The sequence below is a fragment of the Pyxicephalus adspersus genome, chromosome 6, assembly GCF_032062135.1.
Source record: "Pyxicephalus adspersus chromosome 6, UCB_Pads_2.0, whole genome shotgun sequence".
Lineage (NCBI taxonomy): Eukaryota > Metazoa > Chordata > Amphibia > Anura > Pyxicephalidae > Pyxicephalus > Pyxicephalus adspersus.
Window position 1 is genome coordinate 51,022,883 of NC_092863.1, and position 21,501 is coordinate 51,044,383.

Consider the following 21,501-nt stretch of genomic DNA (forward strand, 5'->3'; position numbering starts at 1 on the left):
CAGCAATTCTACAATTTCTGCACCCAAATGAAGAAATCTACAGCCTTGACATAAAAGATCGGGATAATTACCGCACTGGGTTTGGGACTCTGTTCTGGGTAAAGTGCAGAACAGCTTTACCCAGAACAGAGTCTGGAAGTGCCAACAATCTAGAGAAGAAGCAAAAATATTTTGAAAAATTCTGTCTCTCGATGAACAAGAAACAAAAATTAAAAAAAATAAACTGCAAAACTTTTAATGTTTTGATGTACTTCAAATATATTGAGTGGATGTATATTCAAAGTTTGATTAGGCTTTACAATGACTACACTTATCTACAGTGTCACTTTTGAGAATAAATTGCTGGGGAGAGGGTTAAATACTGCAAGGGAAAGTTTAGTGTAATAGGGGCATTAAGAGCTTTTTTCAGATAGCGAATTACATTTTACCGGCTAATTTGTGTTTAGGATGCTCCACAATTGACAAGTAGGGAGATATTTGACAATATTTTCTAGCATTCAGTGTCAAATACCCTGAACAGAACCCCACCAACATTGGTTCCCCACATTAAAAACAATTTCACATTAAAAATTATTTTACTAAACTATAATTTCGGAGCTGAAAGCAAAGCTGTGTCCCACTGACTAAAGTAAAAATAATGCACTGTAACTTACCATTCAGGTCTGGTAACCTGTGTGTCGATTATTGTCCCAGGAGGTGGATTCTGAAGCTTGCCTCCCAAATTAGCAAAGAACCTGGTGTTAATTCTCTTCTTTAACACAATAACAGAAAGCTTGGGACTGTAAAACAATTTTTAGTCACCGACTTACTATTGTGTATATACACACATCACACAAATATAGGGAGCATACTGTCATCCTCCAGACGCACAGAACATTATTCCTTCTAGTGGGGAGTTGCAATAGAACCCACCTGTTTCTTCAGCACTACTCACACCTCTTGTGATGGACATCAGCTCTTGGGAGACACAATAAATAGTGGTAGTGTAGTACATATAAGCCCACCTATGTCACTGCTTAGGGAAGTGAACCCAGCCTATGCTTTAGGTCCATGAAATAAAGGTAAGCAAACATACTCTTATAAGCAGGGTATACACAGGGGGTTTGCCTAGTCTCAAAATGAATAGGAGTAAGGACATTGGTAATGGCTGACATATGTTAAAGCTTAGGATTCAGGAATTTCCTACACAATCTGAAATCATGGATTTTCATACAGGTTACCATTAACAAATCAGTTGATTGTTCTTGAAAAAAAAAAAAAATCTTAAAACGGGTTTTGGGTTACCTGTAATCTTTTTCTGTTGCGTTTATGCAATCAATTAACTGGGAAATTTCATAGTTGACAACTGTTTGAAGTTGCCCATCTCCAACTCCATCTCTATATATCATGATCCGGAATGGAAGAATTTTATTGTAAGAGTACCAAGCGTTTAGGGCACCTAAAAAATAAATAACATTCAACTTACCTACACAGCTTTAGTCTCAAGATATGGCACAACATGAAACACAGAATACCAGTCATTAGCCCAAGCAGAAATGTTAAGCCTCTGAGATTCAGGAAGATGTTATATGGATAAAAGAAAACATTTATTTTTTTCCTGCATTAAATGTCTGAAATTAACAGAGCTTCACCCATTCACTGAGTGAATTATCACTTGCAGAGTAATAATTCACTTTGTTAGTTGAACAGCCCAAACACTTTTAGTAAACCAACCTGTAACTATCACTCACTTATTATCCCCTCAACACCATACTTCAGACTGGCAGAGACAAAGGAAGAACGGGCTAATCAGGTGTGCTGCATGATGACTGGCTGAGAGAGCTTATCTCATTATCTTTCTGTAATTATTTCTACTTGTGCCAGCGCTGCCTGGCAGGGCTTAGTCAATTTGGTAAATGAATAAACAGAATACAAATCCTTTGGCAGGTATATTAGCTGGCATATATTGCCTTTGAAGTCCTCGGTCTTAGGATTGGGTATCCTGGTCAGGATAGTATCTCCAGGATTTACATATTCCCCCTATGCTGCACTCTGATTTCCGCTAAACTGCCAAAAATGTGCAGCTATGGTATTTGGTTTCCCTAGAAATCAGCCCTGGTACACGCAAAATAAGACCAAAAGCAGAGTTAGCAAAGTGCAGAACAAGCTACTGCCTTCTGGGTATAATACTGATGTGTGATATCAATATTAAATAATAAAAACTGCACAGTACAGTGAAATGTAGATCCTGCACAGGGATTATTAGGACTTTCGCTCAGGCAAATCTTTTGACAGTTTTGCCATCTTCACTGCTTTATTGTTAGTAATCATGTTAGCTGCTAATCTGTATCCCACAATTAGGAAGCTCTCTAAATTTTGATTTCAGAGAATTTAAAAGGAAGTGATTTGAGTGAACTTTAATATAGTTTCAGCATTTGCTATATAGCATTAGATGATCATCGATTACTAACTTTTATTGCAATACTATTTACAGTTGTTCACATCATTGTTGTTTCAACATACACAGTACAACAGTAATGTTTGACTAACTTGTAGCTCTGTGGTATTTGTGTAAAATGATCCAAATTGTGAACTGAATAATAATGTAAATATGTACTTTTCAATAGCTATGTCACAATATGTACATCTCAGCTTAAGCCCATACAGCAAATACCTTGCATGCAAACTTTAAGTCCGTCAACAATCTCTTGTTTTGAGTCCTGTAGAACACATTGAGAAAACCATCTAAGGAAAGACAAAACATTTTTTATTTAAAAAGAACATAATAATATTGTATTTATGTTTATTAGCATTCTACCTTACAAAACTTTACTGGTTTTAAACCTTCATCTGTCAAATGAAGCAAACAGTTTTGACAGGATTTCTTTCTACTATTTTATTTAATATGGTCCCCAGGCAAATTACCTCCCCAAAAATAAAAACTTAATCCCTTAGGTTATACTGCAACCAACAGGATAGACAATGGCAAAAAAAACACCCTGTGGGTGAGTGCAAGATATTCCTCCTGACTTATAGAAAGCTGTGTCAAAAGCATAATCACACCTACAAAAGGATGGAACCCATTGTCCCTCATTATTGGCTGGGAGGTAGGCCCAGCACCATCAAGGTTTTATGCATGACAAGCCAGGGAAGGATAAAAACACCTTCATTCAAAGACACAATATGAAAGGATAACTGTCCAATCAAAAGGTTTTCACTAGACCAGGGGTGTCAAACTCAAATGCACAGTAGGCCAAATATAAAAACTTAGACAAAGTCGCAGGCCAAACTTGAAACTGAAATAGCACCGCTACTACAATTCCCTGCATCAAGAAAACAGTCCAATGCAGATCTTAATGTTATGAGTGGCTGGAACTCCCTCTTCACTGAAATAGAACTGCTACTACAATTACCTGCGTCTTTAAAACAGTCCAATGCGGGGGCCAGCTGCAATTCATATTTAGGATTCCTTTGGGGGCCAAAAAAAAAAGAACGTTGCAGTCCCGATTTTGCCTGCGGGCCAGAGTTTGACACCACTGGTCTAGACAAAGGTCTCCAGACCTCTACAACCTTGGAAAAGGTGTAAGACTCAACCAAGGGAAAACAGGGTAGAACTAATTTGAATTAACCGAACTAGAAAGGGAGCAATTTTGAGTACACCTCACAGTGCTTTTTTGCAGGTGATGTTCATTCTGCAATAAGCATTCTTGCCTGATTACTTTGTGGAGCTGTCAAAATCACTGAGCTGCTCATTTGCCAGGATACCCAGCATATCCTGGCTTACCTCGCGGTCGTTGGCACTGAATGAGTTACTTCACCCCAGCCTGGTCAATCAAGATTACCAAAGATGGCAAGAAAAAAAAAAAAAGAAGATCCAATGCACTGAGTGGAACAGGGACAGGTGTGTATCACTGGGTTTAGTTCTGCTTTAAGACCAGGTATAGATAAAAGGGGGTCTCTGTAACCCAGGGTCAGGACAATGGGAAATGAACTAAACAACATAAGTGTTAACAAACTGCAACCCATAAAGGAGGTGCATAAAATAATTCCTGAAGAAACAATCCACATTACCTAATGCAACAACTAAAGCAGGATTACAAGCTTCCACAAGACCCTACATAATCATAGGAGGACAGAGGAACTTGAAAGTCCTGAAGACACAATATATTGCTAGCTAGGTGACATAAGGTAAACCCATGAAGAGAATGGAGGCTATTAACTAAGCCTTCTCGATCAGGGCCATCATGGCAGGAAGAAAGAACTACCTAGATTCTTTAGCAAAAGACCTGTGAGGGAAAACATCAGGTACTGCTGTGAGTAGGAGGGCCTAGAAACTGGAGACAGGACAGCAAAAGAAAGTGCCAGTATGTGGGAGGACTGCAAAACCCAACCTATAACTCCCCTAATGTCAACCTGAGTTCTTAACATAGCAGCACAGAAATAAGTAAAAATGCATTATGGGAATGTTAAAACATCTGTCTGTTTTTCATTATCGTCTTGTCCTGTTGCAAAATTTCCCTCACTTTCTGTCTGATAAAAGTTTGACTGTCCAGACAGAATGATGTTAAATAAACCATGTTAAACTTCACTCACACACTGGTAAGACTTCAGAGCTAGGGAATGAAACATCTCATGTTACCCAAACTGGTAATATTACTTACTGATCACCAGTGTAAACAATCCCAGTGGTTCTGAGTGGATATCTCCAATCCATGAAAATGATGACACCAGGGTTAGATAACCCTATTAGGTATGAACCAGCACTGCTCAGCTCAGCAAATCTCCTGAAGTCCTAGTCATAGATTTGGTACGGGGGGATAAGAAAAGACTTCCTAATATGGATGAACCTGTCAGGATCATTACCACATACAATACCCAACATAATATTCTATCAAATATACTAACCAAATACTGGCACATACTCGTAGGGGACCCCAACACAGCCAAGTTTTTGAACAAACGTCCGAGTCTTACATATAGGAAATCTTTAATGCCCTTGGATTAAGGAGCAAAAACCCATCCTACTGCCTAACAACACCATATATAGGTTAAAACAACACATTGACTGCTCATCTACAGGCATTATTTATTTGATCTCATGCACTTGTGGTCGTTTCTATATTGGAAAGACCAAGAGGGCTTTTCGTAAAATATTTTATGAACATGTATACACCATACGAACAGAAAAAAATAATGGCCCCTATTAGCCATCATGTAGGCTCATGTCATAATTTTGATACCAATAGCATTTCATTTTCCGCCTTAGAACAGATCTCACCCAACCCAAGTGGTGGGGACATAGATAACCTCCTGCTCTGTTTAGAAATGAAATGGATTTTCTCTTTAAATGCTACAATACCACCGGGACTTAACCTCCCCTAGTGGTTTAATTCCGTCTAAATTTCTATGTAAAAAGCGGTACAATTTTTTGCATAGAAATTTATTTTTCATTGTAGGCTGTAATACTTAGACATACCTCACTGATATTTAATAAATTTAATAATAAACTTTAAATAACAAAATACAGAAAACTGTTAAAATATATATATAAATATATATTTATATATTAAAACATGTACTGTAACTGTGTAGTAGCATAATTAGTATATATATAATTATACATATATTCAGTGTTCTACCCAGAAATTGTTTTCAGCTGGGTGGGGGGGGAAACTAGCTGGGTGGTAAAGAAGTGGGCGGGACTAGACACAGCAAATTTAGAGCTCCCAGTAGTTTATGCCATAGGTATCCAGTAACCCCTGCTTTTGTGTCAGTGTTCTACCTACCTCCTATACTTTGTTCCAACTTTCTAATGCCTGGCTTGTTAGAATGTACAATTTTTCCATTTTTTTGTATTATGCCCCAACAGTCCAGAGCTGTGTATTTTAATCCAACTCCCTAGTGTTCCATGTTTTACTGGTGTAATAATTTGTAGCATTGTAATATTGTGATCAATAAAGCTTAACAAATTGGGCTTAGTTCACATTAGCAGTAAAAAAAACGCCCCTGGCTAGGGCACCTGGGATTGGTAACAGGCGTTAAGTGCTGGGCTTTTCAGGCCTAGCAGTTTTTCAAGCAGCAGTGGTTCCTGGTGAGAGGAAAGTGAGGGGTAAACGCAGCAAATGCAACCTTACTGCCAGAGTGAATTAAGCCAGGACAGTCAGTGCCCTCCTCTCATCATTTCCAAAAATAAAAACTGCCTGTGAAAATTATCCACTTACATAGCAATTAGCCACTTACATAGCAAGAAGCATTGGGGTGAGGTCCCCTAAATATTTTTTCTACCTTTCACCAAACTATAATTGTAATAATATGCTGCCCCTTCTGCTTCTGTTCTTTGAATCCCAATTTATCTGGAATGGGGAGGTGCAGAAAAAAGAAAATGTAGGTGCAAGTGGGGGACAGATGTAAATACCCCTAAAATTTCATTAGCATGGCATCATTAGAACATAAAAACCTCTGCCCATCAAACTGTGCACTTCCCTACCCTGCATATTCTCTACAACAGAGACGTGCAGATAAACAAAATCAAAGGTGCAAGTGGGGGACACTTGTGGCTAACACCCCCCAAACTTTCATTACCATGGCATCATTACATAAACTCTGCTCATCAAAACACGCTGCCCTGTTACACATGACTGTACCCTACCAGTACCTAAACCCCCATTTCGTTTTGATGGGCAGAGTTTTTTTATGATCTATTGATTCCATGGTGATGAAATTTTAGGGGGTGTTATCCACAGATGTTCCACATACATTTTTAGTTTCCAGAGAAATTAGGGTTCCAGTGTTAGAAGTGGGCAGTAATGTGTAACAGGCGGGGCGTTTGCCATATTAATAAATTTTAGTGTGGGGGGTTAGCCAAAGGTGTTCCCCCACTGCACCTACATTTCCGGCTTTGTACACCGCATAATTCTAGGGAAATTGGGGTTCAAGGAAGAGAAGCAGACAGGGTAACATAGTATGACAGTTATAGATTTGTGAGAGATACGTATAAATTTAGGGGCCCTTCCCCAATGCTCCTTTCTATGTAAGGAGCCCCGGGGGTCTCCAATTTGCATTTTTTTTTAAGGACTCCTAGGCACACTTGCTTTTAATGGCCATACAAACACACACACACACACACCTCTGATGACATCATTACACACGCCCACTGGGCGGAGACATTGTTTACTCACTTTAGATTTTGTTACCATTTATGCACAATTCTGGGGCTTAAAGCCAAGTCTACCCCTCTCAAAGAACTCTCATCCACGTTTACTCTGTTAGAAACTCAACGTTATACACCCCATATCCATTAAGTATTTATTACCAGCCTTTCCTCTTTAATTGACAAATAATACAATACGCCAATCGGGATTTTGATATATATATATTTTATTTAGGATCCCTAACCCACTATCACCTATTACCATCATGGAAAAATATTAGTCCTTTTTCTTTCTATAATCGCGGGGCCAGCCTTTAATGTGAGTAGAACTTACATACCCCTATAATAGGCTATTTTACTAATCTATCCTTTTTCAACAATATATTATCAGTATTCTCTCCTCTTTTTATTATGTAGTACTTTCTCCATTGGATTTTATGATTAGGCTATTTTTCAAGTAGTAACTGGTGTCAAGTCTTTCCTGGCAAAAAAGGTTTCAGCAATATTACAAAGTAAGCCTTTACAGAAGAACTACTCTGCATCCTAATATTTTAAAACTGTTTCAAACATATTCTACTGTTGATATTCATTACATACTTCTCTCTTGTTATAACTCTGAAGGTCTCCCAAATCACCCCTGAAAAAGCCTTGCGGGGCGAAACTTGTTTATTGTTGTCAACAGGATTTGATTCATCATATATACTACCCATGTACTTTTATGGGACCAGGATACCAATGTTAGTCTAGGACTAGCATAAGAGACCTCTGTCTAGTCTTAGGATTTTCAAAAAGTTTACATTTTAAAGCAAATTACTGTGTCCCACAAAAGCCTGTCTTTCTCTTCTGACCTGTTCCTTAGCATTAATCCAGGCTTGGCACACCGGAGTGTACTACATTTAAACCTCTGGGGTAACTATCTTTGGTGGAACATACTCTTTCACTACAGGATCTAGAAAGGATCTGCGTAAGCCATAACTAAATTTTCATAGTGAAGGTGTGGCTTTCTCTTTTGAAATGTCACAATAGCAATTTCCAGTCAGAGACATAAAGGATCTACCTGATCCTCAGTGACACAAACAGCCACTGACAGTGTTCTCATAACAGAAAGGAGGCAAGGGTTACTGAAGAGAAACCAAATGTAAGAACTCATCATCGGCATGGGACAAATCTCTGATGAGGCCAAATGTTGTTGTTTGTTTATGTTTAACAAGGCAGGATTTAAAACCTTAGTAGTGAGATCTTGATGAGGTACCTTAACTCACACTTTTTATCAAATAATGGGTACTCAAGAAATGTTTTATCATGTATCTAATAATACAGTGTTCTCCCCAGCCCCTTTTAGCTAGGCACACCACCCAGCACTTTTCAGTAATCACCTGGCTGTTTTGGATGGTTGGTGGAAGAGTTGGGTCAGAATACAGGGACTGCTAGCCACCTAGCTTAAAAAAATTCTTGGTTGAATACTGATTTGAAAATTTAGGACTGTGTGTACACTATCAATGACAGCCAAGATGACCTGTTTAAATTTAAAAATTAACCAAAATACTGTCTTCAGGGAAAAACAAGGGATTCTGAAAGAGGAAGGTATGACAAAGCACTTAGAGCCTCTACTCTAATATGTTTTTGATCATCCACAAACAGGTAAGGAAAGCTGAAGCTCAACAGGCCTGGTCAACCACCTACCAGTAAACTGAAGTCAATGCAATATTAAGTAATACAAAATCTTGATAAAAGGCTCTCTGAGCATCTGCAGGTGATTTCACACAATATTTTGTCAGGGGAATGTAAACAGAGAAGCATGTTCTCTAAATATTTTGTATTCAGGTCTTTGTAAAGCACTGGCTTTCTGCAAGCTTTGCAAGTCAAGTAACTTACACAGCCAATGAGACACTGAGCTTTTTCATTGTTTAGTGACTTAAATGGTGGATCTGTAGGACAATAAAAATTATTTTAACACCTGTGCAAACTGCATATGGAAGTGGACTAGCACTTCTTAGCTGGTACACCACTAGCACAGACAGGAGTCAGGACCAATAACCTTGCCATTTATCATCCGCGGTGATACAAAGCTGAAATATTAGCTACACATTGGTACTACAAAATGAGGACCACATGTCCCAGACAAGATTAAAAGTGTTTAAATTACTAATTATTTTACTTCTGGTTGTCAGATTATTTCACACACTTCTGAAAAGAATTGATAACACACAAAAAGATCCATCACAAGCAAACATATTTGTTTACGGCTTACCGAGTCATTTCTTGGTTCAAGCTGGTCACAAAACCAACAACTGACCTTTTCCCAGCCAATGTATCATGGTAACAGTCAATTCCAACAATCATCAAATCTTTCAACTGAAACAAAAAATATGTTTATTACAATTATCCTATTAAACATACTGGGCAGTTACATGTATGCAGTTGCCAGGTTACTTTAAGACTGCAACTGGCCCTTTATAAAAAAAAAAAATGATCTCTCAGTTCTTGAGCCATTACTAAATCAGAATTTTAGAATAATTTAGATGGAAGTGTTCACAATACACAAATACTTACAGGTATTTCCACACTCCACAGTTCTCCACCCACTTTGCAGTTTATCTGCCAAGCTATTTTTGTAGCAACTGAAAGCACAGTTTGGGGTTTGCTTAAGGTCCTTGCTATAACACACTGACTGGGAACTGGGCGATCAACACAAAGAAACTTCTTAATAGCATCATATCGGTCTTTGCGATTACTGGACAGAATACAAATAACCTGAAAATATACGAGTGTAAAAAAAGAAACAAAAAAGTTGCATGTGGCTGTTGATTACAAAACGTAGTGTTTATGAACACAACAACTTTCATTACCAAAGATTTACAAGCTATTTGTGGGGGACAAAGAAACCTTAATGAAGAACTAAAAGCTAAATTGGATTACCAGTTAGTGCAGTTGTTTAAATGAAACAAGTTTAAGTAAGAGGAAGAGGTAACACTAGATGCCAATCAGACTGATGCATGTTGTACTTACAGAAGAAAAGCAAAGAACTGACCTGATCAGTGTGCTGCTCCTCCCTTATTATGTAGTAAACAAGTGTGTTGGGGCAGGTTCTCCATTGTGCATTTGTTAATCATTCTGTCACTTTTACTGTAACAGACATTTGTATTTTGTTTTTTACTTGGGGTGCTGCAGGTATGGGAGGTGAAAAATATATTGCAAGGGCAATTGCGGGTGGCAGGGCTGCTCTGGGGAATGGGAGACAAATGGTTGGGGGGCACACAAAGACACGGGGAGGATGATCAGGGAGACATAAGCCTCTTACAAAAAACTTTATTACAGCCGGAAAGGTGGGGTGAACAAAACAGTAATTGTACTGAGGTGTTTTAGTAGATTTTATTTGACATTTGGATTACTAATTAAAAGGTACAGGAAACACTAGCTGTAATAGGAAAAAATAATTACAAAATTAAGAAGTTCTGGGAATACAATTCACTCAGTTTAATACTAAATTGTAAACTGCTGTAACTTTTTAGGTAAACATGTGGAACAGGGGTCAGCAAACTGCAGTCTTTAGGCCAGATACAGTCTAGCTGGTAGTTCGTTCTGGCCAAACTACCGACCCCCCCCCCCCCCCCCCACCCGATACGGCCTAATGCCGGCAGACTGGCTAGGGGGTGTAACTACTGCAGCTCCGGTGCCGCCTCCTTGCTTTTGCTCTCCTATTTCCCGCGGCCGGCGTTGATACTTCCGCCGCCGCCGTAAATAGGGAATGCTCCCTGAAGGTAAATCCCTCTCCTCTGCAATGCATACGAAGGAGAGGGATTTCACTTCATGGGGCGTCCTCTGGTGGTGGGCGGAGCCATTAGGGTGGGACTCAAGAGTCCGGCCTAGTGTGCTTCCACCCACCCTTGAAATGGCCATGAAAGTTTGCCGACCCCTGATGTAGCACAATTTTTGTGTTCCAGCATCCAGCTTAGGTAAACATGGTAATTGATCTTAGCCACATGCTTGCCCTGCCCGGCCACACACTCGCACTGCCTGGCCAGCATCTGCTTTCCCTGGTCTTGGGTCCCCATCGTTCACACCCTGGGGACGCAGTTGGCAGACATCGCTGGAGGCCGCAGCAGGAAAGTGGGACCAGGTAAGACTTGAAAAAACCAGATGGCACATAAAAATCGATATGAGGCATTGTCTGATGAGGAGGTGAAACCAATGGAGTTCATCAAGTAGTTTGTTAAAGTGACCATTGCCATTGAAAGTGATTATTAATGTTGCCAACATCAAATCTGTAAGACCTTGTGACATTAAATTTGCTCAGTAAGTTTGATGCTGATTTTATTTTTGCAGATCCGGCTCTGGCTATCCATCTAGCAAAATGGGAGTAGAGGTACAGACCTTCCTTCTGGTCTCTTGCGCCTTAGCCATACAGTGGAATGGCGGTTCTTTTAAAAAAAAAAGATAAAGATAACCTGACAGCGAATTATTTAAGTCGAAATGGGGAGCCTCTTCAACAAGGTTAAGCCCTTTCTTTTGACTTTTCAGCAGATTAAATTTGGAGGTGATTTTAACACCATTATTGGGCCTAAAGACAAGAAATGTTTCAGAGACAAGCTGGGATATGAGTCTTTTTTTAATATAGTAAGATAGGCAGGTCTGGTGGATGTGCACATTAATCATTTTGCAGACGACTCGGGATTCACATTTAGGAGAAGGACTAGTGAGAGCAGGATAGATAGGGTTTATAAAAACAAAAAAATGGGCCCCAAGAATCGGGTGATGGAGTTTTGTGACCATTTTATGCTATCTGTGACACTGAACGCTTAAAATACTCTGCTCAGGGGGAAGGGTATCTGGAAACTTAATCTGCAATTGTTGGAAGACAAGTGTAAGACAATCCCTTGAGGATTTCTTTCAGGCATAGGTATCATGCTTGGACCTGTGTAACAGTAACTCTGAGTGGTGGGAGCTTATTCAAAGCACATTTGATGAATTTTTCTGTTGGTAAAAAAGAAACAATGAAGAGGGAAAAGAAGGATACATTCTTTTTATCTAGTTAGTAGTGATATTACACTTGGAATGCTCTGTCATGTATGCATATGTCAAAAAAATCCCTGTTGAAGTGGTGGTGAATGAATTTCAGCATGTAGTGGGAAAAATTCAGGGCTTTTAAAGGTAAAGAATGGTTTAAGGACCTTAGATTAGGGCGTGGAAAAACATCCCGTCTTCTTTGGTGTTCTTCCCTTTACAGAACGAGTGGCTTTCTTTGCTTTTTCTACACTCCTTAAATTATATTATATGAAATTTAGTTATATGAATTAATTTTTTAAAAAAGGCTACAAGGATGAAAGGTTTGTGCTTCCTGGCCTTGCTTAGTATATGTTAGATTCTATGTTTATGTAAAAGTATAAATTTTTCTTTGCTTAGTGTGGTATTTTTTGGCGTATGACTTGTGCTATGTTTTGAGTTTAGCATAAAAGCCTGATATTTTTTTTTTCTATATATATATATATATATATAGTGTGTGTGTATGTATTTCCAAATAAAACTACATTTACAATTTGAGGCTCAGGACATAGGAAGGTGTGTGAATTTTGAGCTCCCGAGTTCTTGGAGGATAGACTTCAGGTGGGATGAAGGTGCTGGTGGCTCCCAAACTTTGAGCTCAGTTTCAACGGATCCATGTTACTGCTGGTAATGTTTCTGCACAGCTGGTGGTTTCCATGTTTAACCTCTAAACCCAGGGTTGCTACCTGCGCAGCCTAAATGCACAAGTGACTACACACAGTATCAGGTTCCCCCTCCAGCAGATTCCAAAGGTGGAATTTCATACAGTTTAGGTGGATTGGGGTTTCGCTTTCAAGGTAGACAGTCATTGATTTGATGCTGCAAATGGGGTTCAAAGCCTCAGAAATATTTGCTTTCATCAGTACCATTGGAACTGGGGAGTATGATCTTAGCTTTCTGAGGCCAGAATTTATGGACCTTTTCTGGAAAGGGTTTGAGATCAATAAAATAATGAGAAATAGAGGGATTTTGTCCCCACTCCAATATCTAGACAGTTGCTTGTAATGAAAATTGCAATTCTTACCAGAAATTATTCCATTTCTGCGTGTGATTAGAAAGATATGGTGATCTACTGTCTTCTCTGGAGAAAATCCTTGATGATCAGGGTACATGGGCAGGTGGGTGGTCATCAACCATCAGATTATAGAGGACTGGCAACGTGGTGAGCCATATTATTATTACAAAGTATTTATATAGCACCTACATATTATGTAGTGCTTTACAAGTCCATATTCATGTCACTAGCTGTCCCTCAAAGGGGCTCACAATCTAATATCCCTACCATAGTCATATGTCTATAGTACATTTTAAGGTCAATTTTGGGGGGAAGTCAATAAACCCACGCAAGTTATAGGAGAACCTGCAAACTCCATGCAGATAGAGCCCTGCCTGGAATTCAAACCTGGGACCTAGTGCTGCAAAGGCCAGAGTGCTAACCTCTGAGCCACAGTGCTGCCATATTCCATTATCGGCATACACAGGAAGAGACAGAATCGTTGGAGACTAAAAGCACTTCAGTACCTCTTGCCCAGTGACATTGTGGTCATTGTGCCAGGGTAGGGAGTATTTGGCTAAGGATTATACAGAAATCAGAGTAATCAATACTATAGTTTAGGCCACCCTTACAGCAAGTGCTCAAAAGCCTTGCACAACTTGGGCAGAAACATGGCAGAAGACTTGTGCAGAATTTGCACATTCAGTTGTTCCATGTAACGTTTATGGTTCCTTTCTCATACTGAACCCCTATTTACATACAGTGTCTGGGGTTTATCCAGTAGAAGCAGCAGATAATGCAGTTAGTGTAGTGCAGACAAAAGCTGAAAAAATAGTTTCTATGTCTACTACTGACATTAAAACCTGGTGATAAAATGAAACACTTTATAAAAGTGAAGAGATCTACAATATACATATATGTTTTACTCACTTACCATTTGCGTACCAGGTTGGATTTTTTGCTGGAGAGTTCTAATATATCCATCTACACTATCATCTACTTCAACCCTTAAATATGAAAAAAAATATATATATATATAGGAGTGTACATGTGTCTTGAACACAAGAAAACTTTAATAACTACTGATTCAAATTAAATTTAATATGCTATTTTTCTAAACCATTTCATAGCATTTATTTTAGTTTATGACATTCTAGATCTTTTTTTTCAGACTATGCATTCTGAAATCTGTCGCACAATCATTGGATGAGATTTACCAGTCACATACTTTGAGTCACCAGCTGGTAAAGTAGTAAAAGCACAGGTTTAGGAGTGGACCAAAAGGGACATTTTTAAAATGCAGGAGCACTAAGAATCTAGAAATTTTAAATCTATTTAAAATTGTCCCTGTAAAATATATACAGTATCATCAGAGGTTGCAACTCTGTAGTGTAGGCTGTGTAGTCAAGAGAGTGTTTTGGAACTCACAAGTGTACTGAATGAATGCAGTCAGTTCATTAACTAGAGTAGCAAACCTCAACCTTTTTTCACTATGTGGGAGGTGGACAGGAGCGGTCCTGTCAACTGACCTGAGAGAGGACGCAGATCATTTCTGTCACACTATAGCTAATGTATACATTTAATGGAAGTTGGAAAAATTCCCAAAACAAAGCCTATCTATTCTTTACACATAAATTATAACATGTAAAGAACTCAAAAAAGAAACATCCTTTATATCATTTTAAACCTGGGCTTAAGTATATATTAAATTCATGTACTCGCTATTTTAGTAGATTCTACACACACACTGATATCTCACCATGCAAAATCTGAAGACAATCAAAAAGAGCAAATGTCTTACCAAGGTAATGCCAGGTTTTCTATTAGAAACCATGCAATCTGGTTAATTAAATTTACAGCGAATTTAAAGAACATTTTATAGAAGGCAAATCCAAATGTTCAAAACTTTATAGAATATACTAAAGCATTAGATATATGGAACACTTACATGATGCCTTTACTCATTCTAATCCCCATTTGTTGTGATACTTTAAACAAGTTCTGTGTAAGAATGTTGGCTGCATCATAGTTTCTCCGAGGATATAGCAAAAACCAGTTATCCAAGTGTTTCACATTAATTAGGTTGGGTCCTCTCAAGTCTTTTGACCAGTCTGCAAACTGGGGATTGTAATCTACCTACAAAGAATTAGTATACAAGAGGAAAAAAAACATACATACAAATACATTTTGAGGATGGGTTAGGCCTCAAGAATACATACTTTATAACACTTCATAAAAGTCTTCAGAACAATGCACAAACAAAAGGAAAAAAACATACATACAATTTATATGCATTTCTAAAAAGCAATACATATTTTAATAATAATTTGCAAGATATGGAAATACTTACAGCTCTATTTAACTGCACTATTTTCTCAGGAGGAGCAACTCTTCCAGAGAAAGACAGCAGGTTAGTGTCAAAGTTGAGACCCCAATCCTGAAGTTCTTTCTGAACATTATCGTCCCTACAGACAAGGTACAGTGTTACAATTATGTAGATTTCAATTCCACAGAATGTTGCAGAAAAAAATGTATTTCATATGTCAATCTGCCCAATATGCACTTACAAATATATTACTAACCATACAGTACAGCATTTTGGAAGAACCTTATACTAACTGTGACACGGTATGGAAATGTTATGGTTTGGGGTTGACTTTGCTAGTTCAGAAACTGAACTAGATTATAATTACTATAAAATGTAGTAGATCCTAAATTACTTTAAAAAGCCATCCTTCTTTCAAACCTGTTGGGTTGAGGAATACACAATGGTCATACAAGGAAATACTGAATTACTATTACAAAATATATACTTAAGAGTTATTACTTTTTGCAGTCAATTGTAAATTATTTTTTGCTGAGTTCCCTGGTTTACACAGGGCATTTCTAGTGTAGATACTATGCATATAGTAGAGTTTGGGAATAAAAAGAAGCTGCTAAACCCATTTTGGGCTAAACTAAAAGTAGGCCTAACCCACAAAGTCTACTGAGCCATGGCTTGAGCAAAAGATGTAAAAAGTGTAAAGAAAACCATCAAACTGAAATGTATTGCAATAGATTACCTGTGGATTTTCATTGAACTTTCCCAGAAATTTTTTCTTCTCTCTCCTGGAAAACCTAGCCTATGCTACATATGTAAGGACTAGGCCACATATCATGAGAACATGACAACAGGCAAGAAGGTAAAAAAAATTATCAGTCTTGTCAATAAAATCACAAGATCATACAGGAAGAACAAACTTTTGAATCTTAGAGGCTCCATCAATCTATAATCTGCAGTATATCTGCATTTTTTACAGGACAAATCTTAATAAGGAAATCAACACAAAGGATGCTCCAAAACCATCTGATAATGCACAGCACAGTATAGGTATTGGTAGACAAGGGGGATAAGAGGCACTATGCTCACTTGAAACTACAAAGAAAACAGCAATGTACCCTCACATATGGAATAACTCACGCATATTAAAAGTATACGTAAATCATCTCTCGCAAAACCACTAATTTATATGAACTAGAAATGTCAGTATTGTCAGGACAATACAATAAGAACAGTGGAGAAAGAAGAAAGACTGCTCAAAATAAAACTCAACCAGCTGCAGAAAGGTTACCAGAGCTGGGGGCAGTAGCAAGAAGCAATGGACCTGATTTATTAAAGCTCTCCAAGGCTGAAGAAGATACACATTCATTTGTGAACCTAGGTGATCCAGCAAACCTTGAATGGATTTCTTAAGTCAGTTGCTATATGTTAGTAATTTTTTTTTTAATTCTGGACCAGATCCATTCTAGGTTTGCTAAACCCAATGTCTAATCCCAATGTCTCCAAGACACCAATGTTGTCAAAGGGGTAGCAAAGTAGGGTAACAAAGTAGTACAAGACCCTATCTGTATAAACCAATGGATGAGATAAACAAGGGCATAGCCCAAACAAGATACAGTAGTAGGCAACTAGATCAATCTGCAAGAAGGCAGTGACAAACCTATGATCTGCTAGGAAATACAAAAGTCTCTTCAGGTTGACTTAGTACAGATACCTGAGCCAGGTAGCCTGAATCAAGCAAGTCAGTCTGTGATCAGTAATACACCTGATTTGCCCCAAGACAAAAAGCGGGGATGAAACTATCTTTCAGAACCATAGGTACAGTCCTGCTGGTTTGCAGACAATAGGCACAAGAAAGTTAGCTACCTTACCAACAAACTGAAATCTGTGCTCAAATTGGCCATAGATTTTTCAGTCAATAAACCACCCAGCCTAAGCCAAGAAAATGTAGGCTCAGAACCCTATCCACTATGGAGTCTGGAATATCAGAAGCACATTATGGTGGTTTTTGGGCTGTTAAATTAGCAAAGTGAAACACCATAGTGCAAGGAACAATTCACGTTGCTTGGTGAATGTGGTACAATTACTTTGCTAAGCAAATTACATACAAAAAATTTTTGCTTGCAAAAGTTCTTTATATTAAGCTACGTGAATTATTCATTCAGAGTGGTAATTCGTTCATTCAATATATCAACCTAATTGTCAAGAAACTTAGCCCCAACTGCTCTTCCAATATAAGGTTTTTAGTAGTCCACTATGGCGCCATAAGTGCCATAACAGTGCAATCAGACTACCAATGGAAACAGCACCCTGAAAAACCTTTGGGATATAGACACAAGGGCAAGACAATGAGAAAATCTAATAAATCCCATAAAACAATTGGCCACAAAATTAGACAATCCCCTCAAGAAGAGAGAATAATAAACTGGTGAATCCCCCATCGTTCTTGGTGGTCCAACATGAAGAAGATATCCCACTTAAGAGCTAACAGGTTTTTAAGAAACTTCAAGAGCAGTTAGCTTTTTGTTTGCTTCAACTGGTGAAAAGTGGAGTGACTTATACCTAATGACTTTCAAGCCACTAAAACCAAAGGCAGATAAGGACCAAATCTGTGGGGGAAGGTCCAGAAGCGCTTGTGTTCAGAGTCAGTTGCAGTATGTATGCAGTAGTACAACCCTGAATGTGCAAGAAAGTTTATTTTCAGTCTATACAATTAATTTTCTTTTACAGGTCAGTATATAAAGAATTTATGTACTGGACAACTGTTTAGGGTATAATAGGTAAAGATTAGAAGACAAGCAAATAAAAGGCTATGTATACACGTCAGATGATTCTTGCATGATACGAATAGTCAGGTTCGTCTGAAATGTGTACAGCGGTCAACCAACTACATTCAAAAGTCTGTTCTGACAAACCCATGAACGACTGACGAAGAACTTCCATAATAGTCAATAGAGAAGAGCACAGTGCCACTCACTCATTCCTCCCCCTCTTTTCCCTATAGAATAGAACAGAGATGTGTACAGCACTTGTTCGTCTACCTGGAAACATGAAGAATCAATTCCAGCAACGAATATTGAACATATGTACGCTGTTCTAGGCTCTCCTAATCTGAAAAAAGGTTTACTCATAAACCATAGTATAGGTTAGTTTCATGCCATCTCCTATACAAAAAGCAAAGGTAAAACGTTTTGGAGTCCCCCCACCCCCCCACATGAGGGTTAAGGGAATCTAATAATACACAATTAAAAAAGCAAGAGTTGCTTTTCAAACTAACTATTAAATTTTTTTGTAACTGCAGTTCAAGTAAATAGGCAAGAGCATCCCATTAGATAAGTACTGCAACATTACTGCATTAACCTCCCTAGCGGTATTCCCGAGTGTGACTCGGGGTGGAAAAAATTGCAAAAAGTGGTAATCCCGAGTCACACTCGGGGTACCTTTGAGGGTCCCTCTTACCTTATCCACGCGCTCCAGCGGCGATCTCACGATCCCGCTGTGATGGCGGGGCGCTTCTCCGTCGGGGGGCGTGGCCAGGCGGGAAATTTAAAAGCAGATTACGGAGTAATCTGCTTTTAAATACCGCCCGGGTCCCCATCACCCCGATGCACGCATCTGCAGTTAGATGCGATGCACCATGCAGGATTTCTGCTTGGTGCATCGCATCTAACTGCAGATGCGATCACCAATAGTAAATCCAGAGGGTGATGCCAGCGGAGATTTCCCGCTGGCAGCACCCCCTGAATCTACTGCTGTCCTGCTCGCATCTCCCGGAGCGATCGCGCCGGGTGATGCGAGCAGGAGAGTGAGCAGCGGGGACATCATCCCCTACTCCCGGAGGCTGATCTCACCCTCCGGGAGTAGGGGATGATGTCCCCGCTGCTCACTCTCCTGCTCGCATCACCCGGAGATCAGCCTCCGGGAGATGCGAGCAGGGGAATGAAGTAGGGCGGGGACATCCCCACCGCATCACCCGGCAAGATGTGTGACATCTTCCGGATGATGCGGTGGAGTGATGGATTCTGGGGGCGGGAAATTTAAAAGCAGATTACTATGTAATCTGCTTTTAAATTTTTTTTTTAAAGTAAAAACACATCAAAACATATAATAAAAGTATAAATACATATTGTAGTGCACCAAGCATCATTGCCCAGTGCCCTGATTTACATTTTGCACACTATTAGCCCTGAACTTTTAATGACTTTTTAATCACTTCCTGAATTGAAGTAAATTTTTTTTTCTAAAATCTGCATATAATTTATATTATTATTTATCAATAATATTGCACCCTTGTTTGGAAAATTTCAGAAGGAAATTTTTGATAAAATGTTTTTTTTTGGATAAATTACATTGTTTTGGGCCAATATTTCATTATTTTTTATAATAATGATTTATAATTATGTATTATTTTATAAATTATGATTCTAATATAATAAATAAATATAATAATTATACCCGGGAGTTAATCCTAAGAATTACAGGCCCACAATATAAACAAAAATTTCTACGCAAAAAAAATAGGATCACTTTTTGCATCAAAAAATGACAGAATTAGAACACTAGGGGGGTTAATATGTTTTGGCCGGCAATAAGTTATTTACTGTAACTCTTGCAATGAGTAGCTTATAATTTCTTAAACAGCTTTGACATATTCTGTGACTGTGGGAATCCATGTTTAGCTGTTTCAGAAAGATCTAATTAGTAGCAACAAGCATCAATCAAAGAAAACAAGATTTCTGAAATTACTTAAATCGGGTTAGGAACCATCCAATACATTAATAAAACCTGGAGAGATAGTGGTGAACCATCATCTTCAATGAATAAATGTGGTAATAAAACTATATAAAAAAAATCTACAAAAATAGAATTCACAGTTATGTTTAATAGTGTAAATAAGAGTATTTCCACACAATGGGCCTAATTTATTAAAGGCTGAAGAGGATACAGGAGAGGAATAGATTTCTTCAAAGTAATTTGCTAGCATTGATTTGAATCCTGGACCAGATCAAGTCCAGCTTCACTGATGAAAGCGTATCCTTCTCCAGCCTTGGAGAGCTTTATTAAATCAGGCCCAATGTTAGGTGAATTGCAACTAAAGAGATGGGTAGCCTTAGGAAAACTACTTATTAGTGAAGCTAATCAGAAAGGCTTCTGTTTGCTAGGGGGCATAAAGAGTGGTCTGGAAAGTCCAGATTGACCTCGTCCCAGAGTGATGGGGGCATCCGGGTGAGTGAAGTTATGAACCTACCGTATTTTTCGGACTATAAGACGCACTTTTTCTTCCCCAAAACTGGGGGGGGAAAAGTGGGTGCGTCTTATACACCGAATACATGTTAAATATAATTTAAAAAAATCATACTCATCCGATACCGCGATCCCGCGATGCTGCGTGCTTCTTCTCCTCGCTCTCCTCCCGGCTGCAGCGCGTGTCTCCTCCTCCTCTGAGCGAGGAGAAGCCGACACCCCTGCCCCCGCGATCGCATAAGCAGGCTGGATCAGCCTGCTTATGGGATCGCGGGGGCATGCGTGTCGGCTTCTCCTCTCTCAGAGGAGGAGACGCGCTGCAGCCAGGAGGAGAGCCAAGAGAAGCCGACACCCGTGCCCCCGCGATCTCATAAGCAGGCTGGATCAGCCTGCTTACGGGATCGCGAGGGCACGGGTGCCGGCTTCTCCTGGCTCTCCTCCCGGCTGCAGCGCGTGTCTCCTCCTCCTCTGAGCGCGGAGAAGCCGGCACACGTGCCCTCGCGATCCGGTAAGCAGGCTGGATCAGCCTGCTTATGGGATCGCTGGGGTATGCGTGTCGGCTTCTCCTCGCTCAGAGGAGGAGGAGACACGCGCTGCAGCCAGGAGGAGAGCGAGGAGAAGAAGAAGCCCACAGCATCGCGGGATCGCGGTATCGGGTGAGTATGATTTTTTGGCACAGGGTGATCAGAAGGGGATACATTGTGTCAATGTATCCCCTTCTAATCACTCTGTGTCAATGTATCCCCTTCTGATCACTCTGTGTCAGAGTGA

The 21,501-nt window shown here is 39.3% G+C and overlaps 1 protein-coding gene across 1 annotated transcript in view; it reads right to left on the bottom strand.

The window, feature by feature from the left end:
- PIWIL1 (piwi like RNA-mediated gene silencing 1) overlaps positions 1-21,501 on the bottom strand; it is a 42,031-nt gene that overhangs the window by 1,873 nt on the left and 18,657 nt on the right. Inside the window, exons 11-18 of the mRNA XM_072415751.1 lie at positions 15,517-15,631; positions 15,115-15,302; positions 14,101-14,173; positions 9,683-9,883; positions 9,381-9,484; positions 2,654-2,724; positions 1,285-1,438; positions 654-779 (exon numbers count right to left, since the gene is read on the bottom strand). Coding sequence (XP_072271852.1) covers positions 654-779; positions 1,285-1,438; positions 2,654-2,724; positions 9,381-9,484; positions 9,683-9,883; positions 14,101-14,173; positions 15,115-15,302; positions 15,517-15,631 — 1,032 coding nt within the window. The remainder of the gene's footprint in view (positions 1-653; positions 780-1,284; positions 1,439-2,653; positions 2,725-9,380; positions 9,485-9,682; positions 9,884-14,100; positions 14,174-15,114; positions 15,303-15,516; positions 15,632-21,501) is intronic.